The 11,030-nt window shown below is 53.3% G+C and overlaps 1 protein-coding gene across 1 annotated transcript in view; it reads left to right on the top strand.

Annotated features, from left to right (window-relative positions):
* Positions 1-1,844: 1,844 nt before the first annotated feature.
* The window catches only part of LOC105563731 (neurogenic locus protein delta), a 44,499-nt gene continuing 35,313 nt past the window's right edge, over positions 1,845-11,030 (top strand). The window contains exons 1-2 of the mRNA XM_012015591.1: positions 1,845-2,732; positions 8,059-8,361. Coding sequence (XP_011870981.1) covers positions 2,673-2,732; positions 8,059-8,361 — 363 coding nt within the window. The 5' untranslated portion in view covers positions 1,845-2,672. The remainder of the gene's footprint in view (positions 2,733-8,058; positions 8,362-11,030) is intronic.

Below are 11,030 nucleotides of genomic sequence, written 5' to 3'. Positions count from 1 at the left end.
ATAATGCAGGTGCAGCCAGATAACACGCGCGGCATAATTGCACCGGCAATTTGGATACGCGTTGCGGTACGCTCAATTTCTCAATTGGTTCATTATACACTCGTCCCGCTTGTACGTAAATGACACGGGTGCTCCGTTCGATTCCTCACTTGCTCATTTACGATGCCGATTTGTATCTGTACAGCTAAGAAAATGAATTTGTACGTAAACGCCCCATTATTCTACCGACAATGCTGCAATTAATCCCGGAGAAGCGCGCGGCGGCAATTTCCCGCCAACCCTGCCCGTACATTCATTCATCACAATCGTCCATCACGCGAGACGCATTACTCGGGTAAACGAAGCGATCTCTCGCGACCGCCCCTCGGCGTTCGCCGTATCGCGAACGAATGATCCGCGACTCTACGCGCCAGACACGCGCTACGCACGTACGTGGACTCGCGCGCGCGCGCGCGCGCGCGCGCGAGCGAGTAAGAAACGTAACACGCTTAAAAAGAAGGGTATGACGTCACGCGCGAGGTGGTGGCACACGGCGCGTGCCGGCAGTTTCGTAGATGGGGTACGAATTATCGCGGCGTTCGCGGCGGAGGGGCAGAGGAGCGACAGGGACGATCGCGAGCTGTACCACCGCGCGGACGTGGGGGCTAGGGCGCGGGAAAGCGGGAAGGGGGGTGCAGGCAGGGGGCAGGCGCCCCGAGGTGTCCGCTAGCAGGCGGCTAAACGAGGGAGCGAGCTGGCAGGCAGGCGGGCAGGCAGGCAGGCAGGCAAGAAGTCCGCACGAGTGGCTAGGGTGTCGTACACAGGGGCTACGCGCGCGCGGTGGTGGGGGTGGGCGCGTGCAGCCGGCCTGCAGCTGCCTTCTCGCGTCGCCCCCTTTCCCCCCCCCCCCGAAGCGGCTCGGCTTGGACGCCCGCTGCCGCGCTCCCCCCCATGCCCGAGCGGACCCCGCGCGCCCCCCGGGCCCAGGCCCGTGCAGCGCGCCACCGGCGCAGCCGCTACCCACCACCCTTCTGATTCGGTCGGTCGCGGGCACAACCCCTCCCGCCCGCTGGGCCGGGGGGGAAGCGGCGGGACCACAATTATAAGTAGGGGTGCACCCGGCCTTGCTACCTCCAGTCGAGGGCTGCACTCCGTAACGAGCACGCGCGCGCGCGCGCGGGACCACTCATCGCTCACCCCCGCGCGCACACACACGCACACGACAGCACCGTTGCTCCAGGGCGCACGCGTGTCAAGGAAAACGCATATACATATATATATATTATCGCGCTGTCGCGAGCGAGGGAGGTAGTTTTACGAGGGTGTGAGAAAGAAAGAGAGCGAGAGAGCGGGGGACTTTCTCCCCGGGGAGGGAAATCGAGAGAGATCGCCATCTGTCGTGGAGCCCGCGCCGATACAGTTGCCTCCGCGGTTACCGGTGGTTGCCTCGAGTGCCGCGGTGTGGCGTTAGTGCGGCCGGTGGTCAGTGGCGCGAACGGAGCGAAGAGGACGGACGAGGACGGTGACCGCATGCATCGCGCGCGCGGTGCACCCCGGCTGAACCTCGCTACCTCGGCGGGACGACGGCATCTTCGCGTCTGCGGACTCTTCGCGCCTCGTCCGGCCGCCGCGGCCCTTTTCTCCCCCTACCCCAGCCGGGCGGCACGACCGGCGCGCGGAGAAGGAGACCGGCGCGTTGACTCTCTCTCTCGTTCATCCTCGGCTCGTCGCACACGAGCAGCGCCGGGCATCCTTGGCTCCACCTCTAGCGGCGCGGCGCGGCGGCGGCGACGACGGCGGTGGCGGCGGCGGCGGCGGCGGCTGCCCCCCCACCACACCGGACCCCCTCCCCGCTCGGCGGCGCCCTTCTCCGTTACGGCTCTGCCGCCGACGGCCGAGCGAACCGAGGGAGTATTCCTCGCGCGGCGCGGCGACGGCCGATCAGTGCGTGACTCGTCGTTGCTGCGACGGTAGGCGAGGACGAGAGCGTCGCAGTTTGTCGTTCCGGCGTCCGTCGATGCTACCCCGTTGCCTATGATCGCGCGACGGGTTCACTCGTGACTCGCGTGAGACAAAGGGGCAGCGAGAGCAAGAGAGAGAGAGAGAGAGAGAGAAAGAAAGAGAGAAATAGAGAGAGAGAGAGAGAAGGATCCTCGGGTTACCCTACGCGGACGCGAGCATCGGCGAGTCTCCGTCGTCCCACGGATATACTGGAATAAAGTGTGTCAACGGCAAGTGTGTAAAAAAGTGAAAAGCTGCGCGTGCGACATCAAACCCCGCTTACGTTCGTACGTAGATACATGCCGGCGCTCGGATAGATGGTATCGGGCGCGTACGCGCGCGGAGTGCACAGTGGTTAAAGGCTTAAGTTGAATCGAACCCGCGGTCTCGCGCGCGGCGCGAGTACGCCACACTCTCCGCTTGATTTCCCGGTCGACTCGCCCGGGGCCCGGCGCGGCGCGGCGCGGCGCGACGCGACGCGACGCGGCGCGGCGACGGCGGCACGCGGTTCGTGGCTATGCAGCAGCAGCCCCGCGGTGCCGCGGCGAGACGCAGGTAACGCCGACGGGAGGACGCTCGACGACACGAGGCAGGGAGCGCGCGCGGATTGCCGCTCACGTCCGCGCCTCCGCCGCCTTCCGGGGAAGCGCCCGGCGGCGTGTAAACACCGAGGGATACGCGGACGCGTCAACATGTGGACCACGATGCTCGTGTGGACGGCCGCCGTCGTTCTCCTGCCGACGCCTCGAGCGGTAAGTCCTCCCCCTTCTTCTCTTCCTCTTCCGCGTCCCGTTTCCGTCGACCTCGCTCGGGCTCGGTTTCTCACCGGTCGAAGCGCGACGTTCGGTGAGAACCCAGGCTCGAAGGTTCGTCCGGTACCCCGGTGCCCCGTCGCGGCGGTGGTTACCGTAAAACACGGCGCGGAAATGACGCGAGTACGCGCGTTCCTCGGAATTACGCTCTAGTGTACGTACGGGGCAGAGTAGTCGTCACGTGTTGTCGTAATTAGTCGTAGATACATCGGGGAGGGGTTTATCAAACTTGTGTCGGCGCTCGTAGTTGCCGACCTTGGGGCATCGCGATTCGATGAATGAGTTTGGCACGACGACGCCTCGGCATCCAAACACGTACGGCGAGAGTGGTGTATGCAGGTATACGCCGAGAGCTCGTGGAAACGGCCGGACGGGATCGGGCATTGTTAATACACGCGGGAAAAGGGACGGCGCCGCGAGACGCGACGTAATCTGTTCTCGCGTTTCATAACGACCGCGCACTCGCGCAATTGCGACTCCGCGCGGCGCTGGTCCCGGCGCCTGAGGCCCCGGTTTCACCAAACCGCCGCTCAACTTTGATCCTGTGGTTCAATTCGCGTTTGCCTCCTCCCAAAGTAACAGTCGGAAAGAGACGGGGAACGGAATCGAGCCAGGCTCGAAGCTAAACGACGTTGGTGAAACCGGGCCTTAAGCCCGTGTCAGACCACGGATTGAGATTGAGATTAGGGTTGAAATCTGACCAATTAAAGTAAAAGTCAACTTGAGAGTAGTAAATTTTACTCTGGTGAAATTTCAATCCAATCTGAATCTCAATCCGTAAGTCCGATACGAGCTTAAGAGCGACGCGGCGAGAGCCCTCGCGACCTCTGACCTCGTCCAATTTTTATTCCCCAACGCTTGACCTTGAGCCACCAACTCCGTTGACGGCGAGTGACAGCTCGCTCTCTCTCTCTCTGGTCGCCGCGGATCGAAGGATCGATTCGAGTCGAGAAGCGCGGCACACGGGGATAATCCAACGAATGAATCGGTCGAGCGAGAAACGTTTCTCTCGACTCCCGGGGCCTTTTTCCCGCGTGAAAATAAAGCGTCGAGTCGCTCGGTTTATTTAGTCACAAATTATCCGCGATCGTGCGTCTCTCGTACTTGCCGAGCGTCCTATCGACGGGGTCTCCGACAGACGCGGAATCGAGAACCGACTTTCTTTTTTTTCTCTCGCTTTCTTTCCCCGGTGCTTCGCAATTTCAGGTTTTCTTTTTTCCTCCCCCCCCCCCCTTCATGTTACATCGCCTCTCTCAAACGACCGATTCCGAATGCGACGAGCAATGCATTTCGCGTATTATACGGCCCGTTTCTTCTCTCGGTTTCTTCTCTCCGCACGGATTCCGAGGGAATTCTTCCTGGGAGAGATGTCTCCCCCGGCTTTCCCCTCCCCCCCCATTTCTCGTGCGTTCTTCCCGTCTACCACGAGCCTTCGTGTTTGCCGAGCCGAGTGAACAACTACCTTCGCGCTTATCTCTCGGCGTCGCTTACGGCTTTGATACAGCGAAGTACGCAAAGCCGACTGTGCTTTTAATCGCCAATTTCCGCGGCCGAGCTTGACCGACGACACAACACGCGCTTTGATTTGTGACTAACGTCGATTTGTTCCTAGCGATCGATTGTTCTCTCTTTTTTTTTTCGTTTCAAGTTGACAGTTTATTGTCTCGTCCCGCGGTCGTCGAATGCATCGTCCTCTCGCGATACTCGTGCGAAGGAAGGTTCTAAAAGTTTCTTTCGTTCCAAGAGTTGCCGCTTACTATCCGAACGAGCCCCTAACGGCGTATTCGGCGGTGCACCCAACTCTAAATCTGGATACACTCTTTTAGAAGTGTCTAGCCCCGCTACTCGCTCTTCCTCTCGCTCTATATTCGTTTCTCCTCTCTCCCCCACGTTTGCGCCTAGCGATGATCTCGAACACGTCCCTCGATCGCTTATTCTCGATCTTCGTGGAAGATCTCGGCGAGAATCCTGCCGATTTGTTGGCGCGAGCAGAGTCCTTTGTTGCCCGGCGCGGTGTTGCGATCGCGACCTCCCGAGGGAGAGGCAGAGAGAGAGAGAGAGACACGCCTCAAAGGCGTCTGAAGGGTGGTACGGGCGGCGAAAATCGTTTTGTGTGTGACGAAACGCACCGTCGGTGCCGTGTGTATCCGTAAATACGCGTGGCGGCCATTCTCCGTTCCCAGAATAACTTTCCAGCGCGCCAAAAATGAGATTCCTCATCGCGAGGGCAGCGCGCGCGCCGAGGTGCGCGAGGTATACGCGTGCTCGTTTAATCGTTTACTTTCGCGAGACGCGAGACCCTAACGGGACAGATCGCGACGAGTACAATCGCATGGAGCGTCCCGCTTTGAGCGGTGCCCATGCGCGCGATAATGATTGGCAACCCGTTGTTATCGCCGAGGGCGCTTGTCCGACACCGAACCCGCCCGACGTTTGTGTTTGAGTAAATAGAGCCGGAGATCAGGTAGCCGCGTACTTTGCGCTCAACGCGAGGTAAATCGTATGTACAAATGTTAATGTATTATTCATTCTTTCGCTTTAAAAATAGCCGATTGCCGCGCGAGTCGTTCGGTCGCCTCGCGATACAGTCCGTATCCGCGAGCGTCTATTTTTATCTCACGAGATCGCGTAGAGTATCTTTCTTTTTTTCAAGCCGGACGGGATCTTTGTCGATCGCGACTACACAACGTCGAACGTGGAATATACGGGGCACTTTTTTTACTCCTCCACCTACCGATAAATGCTATCCGTGTATCTCGGCACGTCAGCTGATTTGAATCACTTGGCGGCGCGCACGGCCGTACCCATGGTGTAAAGATGCAAGGTGAAGCAATCTGGTGGATGCGCGCACTGAGAGACCCAAAATTTTGTTGACTCGTCTGAATTTCTTCTTTGGTTATGGGCAAACAAATCTTTCAATTGATACAACGAAAAAATTTAGTTGGAAAATCTGGTTAAATCGACACACAAATTTGCTTGAGTGAACACGCGCAGAATCCTTCTATAATATTGGACTGAACGACTTAGTGGACGCAACAAACACAATTATTTAAGACGCGATGGGATGGACGAATTTGTCATCTCGACCATAAAATTTTGTTCAAATAAACAATTCGTGGAGGCAAAATAGTTGTAACACTTAACTTCTTTTCAGCAACATGTTTTTCAATTGACCAATCAGAAATTCGCCCCAACCTTCAAACTGCAAATCACTGCGGTTGAATGCGGGAAGAACCAATAAACAATTTGCTTGAAAAATTGGTTACATGCGCAACGTTTCACCTTGCATCTTTACACCATGGCCGTACCGCTTACATCACGTGGTCGCTAATGGAGTGCGTAATCGATGCGCGCGAGATACGCGATCGCGAGACCACGGGGAGTTCGATAAAGGAAATCTAATGCCGAGCGCTCGTCGTTCGGACATCACCGAACAACTTACCGTTCGCTCTCGGCTATACAATATCTCGTGGGAAGCTCCGTTCGGAAGCGAAGCGCATTCGTGTGCGCGCGCGCGCTCGTGTACACACACGCGTCGCACACACCGACCGCCGTGTCTGCGGACGCGGTATTCTCGGCGTCGCGACGGCCGGGAAAAATGAGAGACGCGTATCTGACGTTGGCACTGTTTACACGACGATATCGATGTATCGAGGGAATCGTTAAACCTTGGCTAACGAGCTTCTTCCATTTATCCCTTTATCGCGCCCCTTTTTACACACCGATAAGAAAATTTTCGCTACCGTAGCTAATCGTGATTTGTTAAAAATATTTTGCCGCCATAACTATAAATTTTTAAGCCACGGCAAATATATAATAGGCACAGTAGCGAAATATTGGTTATTTATCACAGCTAAGTGTCAGCTGTCCATATTTTGCAACTGAAATCTGGGTACCACGTGCAGTTTTTAACTGCGGAAGGCCGCGATTTGATAGCGCGCTGATTGCGCTAGTTAATCGCCGACAATTTTTACGTGACCGAAAAACGCGCTAATCGACTCGCCGTTTTTCGCTTTGCGCTTCGAGCCGGGGTCTCCACTCGGTAATTTCGTTAAGCAGCGCTTCGCGAGCCAACTAGAGCGTTGATGCATTTACGAGCTTCGGTCGGCCGGCCTCTTTTTGCAGCCGGTTTGCATCCACACGTTTCAAAAAGGAGTATCCGTCGGTTTTAATAATAGCGCTCTTGGCGAGTTCGTCAAGTAGCGAGGAAAAATTTTCACTTTGCGAACTGTGTTGTTTCCTCACTCGGCAAAATAACCTCTGGTTCGACATAAATATTAGAAAGATGTGTTTCTATGTGTGCGACGTATCTCGTTATCATCGTCTTATTTACATACAATTAATTCCGATTTTTTTTTAAGCGCGTTGATTGGCTACGGGATAGTAAAATTCTGGAGCATCTAAAAATTTTCTATTCAACAGGCAATCAACGCGCTTGAAAAATTAGTCGCACGACGAATGTAATATTAACTTAAGATCGTAACAACGAGTCGTTTCGAACGCTTGAAAAGTCACCGATCGCTAAGGACACGGGGATACACGGTGAACCAAACCGAGCTCGGCTTTATTCGACGCGGACAAAAAGCAGAATCGTCGAATCTGCGGTAAATCGTAGCGTATTTTCGCAATTCGATTATAATGGCGAACGGTATGCCTCTCGGGATTCGTTCTCGCGCGATACGAACGAGCGAGAGAGGATGCGCGGTTTTTTGTCGCATCGTGGCTCGTTTCTCTCCTCCTGGGAGATGTGCGTGACACGCGTTCGCAAAAACGTGCGCGCACACGTGCTCCTGCGGCGTTTCACATCATGGGGCACGAGACGACGTCCCCCGTCTCGCGGATAGAGAGAGAGAGAGGGCTTCGTTTGATACAGAGTTTTTTTTTTTCGCGTGCCCCGTGACGACTCGTCGCCAACTGTGGACCAGATCCAGCATTATTAAAAACATTTTACGGTTGCACGCGTTGCAACTATTAAAAAGACTCCGAGTGCGTCCCCGACGCATTCGACTCTCCTCGAAAAACGCTCGTTGATTCTTCGCGTGAGTCTGTACAATTTTCAATGTTTAATGCACAGTCTTAGTACAATTTTTATCTAACGTAAATAGACGAGCAAATCCCGGTTTGAAATTGACGATTGACAATCTTAACATTTCTACAATTTTAAACATAGTGTTCGAGACTCCAGCTTGTCATCAATTTCGACAAGCGGAAACGAACACAGATTCGCGTGTGCCATCTCGAGGAATTAAACGCACGTGTGTTACAGGTGAACGCCTCGGGGGTGTTCGAGTTGAGGCTAAAGTCCTTCGTGAACGAGTTCGGCAAGGACAGCCTGGGCAAGTGCTGTTCCGGCAGCGCGTCCAAGACAGGCGAGTGCTCGGGGGTCTGCAAGACGAGGTTTCGGGTCTGCCTGAAGCAGTACCAGGTGAAGATCGACACGACGTCGTCGTGCACGTATGGTGACGTCGTGACACCCGTTCTCGGCGAGAACAGGATTAATTTCACCGCGAACGTCGCCCTGCCGAGCTTTACCAACCCCATCAGGTTCCCGTTCGAGTTCACATGGCCGGTAAGTCTTCACTACATTGCAGATCACTTTATCTTTATTATTCCTACGACTTTCTCCAATCATTTCCAAAGTTTCGGCAAAAGCTTCCGGCGTAACCGAATAACAAGGTTGTACGTGTCTCGGTTATCAACGGAAGCGTAATAAAAAATCTTTTAATGCTCGGCAAAAGTTTTATCGAGAGAAAGTTCATCGAGCTTTCTACCACGGCTAATATATAGTATGGTGGCGAGACACCTTGCATGTTTAATAATAGCATGGAACAACGTATACTCGTATGTGCGTGGGATAGGTCCAACGTTCCAAGGGATAAATCATTGTCGAATTATACGCGATAATTTATTAAGCTTCACGGGAGATGACACGCGCGTCGATACGACGCTCGGCGACGACGTCTCGCGATTAACTTAGGAGAGGCGTGCCGGGGAACTTTTTGCCGGTACCTCCGATTAGCATAAACGTTTCGATGTGGGAAGTAAGAAATGTTGACGACCGTGTGGTGATAGATAACAGGGTGTTCTATATAACGTCGCACCGGCGGCGATATATAAATTACAAAACATACGGTCACAAAAAGCGAATCGACTATACGTGTCGCCTGCGCAATAGCGATTATACGCCTTTTGTACGCATTCTTCTCCGCGTGTCCACATTCGTTAAATATCTCCGCGTTATACAATCGAGAGGACAGCTTGCAAGGTTTTCTTCGATCATTAGTAACACCAACTTTTCAGCAAGTATAAACGGTTTTGCAGTAATTTATTATATAAAACGGGCACGCGTTGTTTCGCAATCGGCCGAGGATACACGTTTCTGATCTAATAAAACGGATACATTTTTAATTGCCGAAATTAGACGTAAAAACGAGGCAGCGTGAGCGCGGAAAAAAATAGCACTCTCTAAAGGTCGACTAATGAATCGTCACTGTTTTCAGTGATAATCCACTGATTGACTTTTAGAGAGTACACGGAGAGACCGATATGGATACCACATGTCTAATCAGGGTTGGCACAACCCCAATAAATAGTAACATTTGGGACAGCTATATCTGTGGTTGTCATACTCATATTGATAAGATAAGTAGTGGAGACAACTGTGTGCGTTTTGTGCAGCAAACTTAGTGAATGTTGCAACGCAAAACAATGTAGATGCCCCTCCTATTTATATGGCAACATTTTTATTTTGGCCAATTAAATTACTAAGTTAATTTTAATATTAGTTATTTTTGCCTTAGCCGGTCTTTCAGTGTAGGTACTTTCGTTTGTCCACTTAGCCAGTCGCGGATGCCAATCGGACGGTATTATCTAAATCATTTCCAACAAACGCCGGAACGCCGAGACTAACAATAAGCTAAAGAAACACGCGGAATTCGCGTGCGAAGATCGCGAGAAAACCATACACGCGAGAGATCTCCGAGTTAACGCGTGGACAAAGTCGGAGTCGCCGTCCTTTGTAATACACGTCGCGATGCTATCTCGCGCGGAAAACAAAGTCGCACAGTCCTGCTCTCGTCTCGCATAACCGACCGACTAATTTGCACGGAAGTCGTTTCGCGAGACAGAAAACCTGTTCGGTTTCTGAAGGTCGTATCGTGTCGTACATCGAAATCGCTATTGCAAAAGCGGCGATGTTACGTTATGTCGAATGATTAGTCAGGTTTTGTCTTGAAAGTCGCTGTACGGGTATCGTTCAAGTGGGATGGTGCATTTTTAGGCCCGATTTTTCGTTTTTCGAGTAACAAGTAAGAATTATTGATTTCATTTTGACATTGTCTTATTTTTATGCTAAATGAGATTGTGAGAAATATAAATGCGTCAATATTTTTTGTCTCGGTAACAGAAATCCTTTCCGAGGGTGCAGTGGTAAAAAAAAGCGCAATAGATTATTGTACCCTTATTTACAAAGACAGAAAGACACAAGGGTTGCACCCGGCCTTTTCCGTCGGAGGTTTAAAAATGGTAGAAATTTCATCAGAGATTTCGCGATATGAAGTTTGAAATATGTAGGCAGGTTTAAAATACGTTTGCGTGCGGCGTTTACAGCTCGAATAATCGGCCGGTCATCCTTGCGATGTAATTTCGATGCGCGTGCGATATGTATGGGAAGTGCGTGCGTCGTGTAGTCGAGTAGTCGAGGGAGACGTTGCACGCGTCGCCGGTCGCGTTGCATTTGCAACAGGTCGGCGGCGTCGGCGACTGCGGCGGCCGTTCTCGCTCGTAACGACTTTGATTTCTGCCTCGCTTGGTGCGCGCAATTAACGAAAAGGGGGAAACGTGCTTTTTCTCCGTCCGTTCTTTCTCTCGCGTGCGCGCAACGCGCGTCGGCCGTCGCGCCGATGCGAACGTGCAGGATCGGCGCACTCTCTCGCATCTGCTTTTTCCCTTCCTACTTTCGCGCGCGCGTTGCAACGAGATCGTTATGGCGTACGGACAGGTTGATTGTGTTAAAGGAATGAGAGAGAGGGAGAGAAAAACGCAGAGAGCGCGTGTATAGGGGTTGCGTTTGCGTGGCACGTACGACGCGTGCTGCCGACGTCGTTTGCACGCGTGCATGCGTTGCAGCCGTTGGTGCAACCAGGAGAAAGAGAAAGATAACGAGGGCAAAAGATAGATAGATGGAGGGAGGGAACGAGGGAGAGAGTTGGCAGATGCCGTCGGGAAAGAGGAAAAAAG

The sequence above is a fragment of the Vollenhovia emeryi genome, unplaced genomic scaffold (assembly GCF_000949405.1).
Source record: "Vollenhovia emeryi isolate VEMERY1.0 unplaced genomic scaffold, V.emery_V1.0 DF939172.1, whole genome shotgun sequence".
Classification (NCBI taxonomy): domain Eukaryota; kingdom Metazoa; phylum Arthropoda; class Insecta; order Hymenoptera; family Formicidae; genus Vollenhovia; species Vollenhovia emeryi.
The sequence above is the reverse complement of the archived record's forward strand: the minus strand, read 5'-3'. Positions and strand labels throughout refer to the sequence as shown.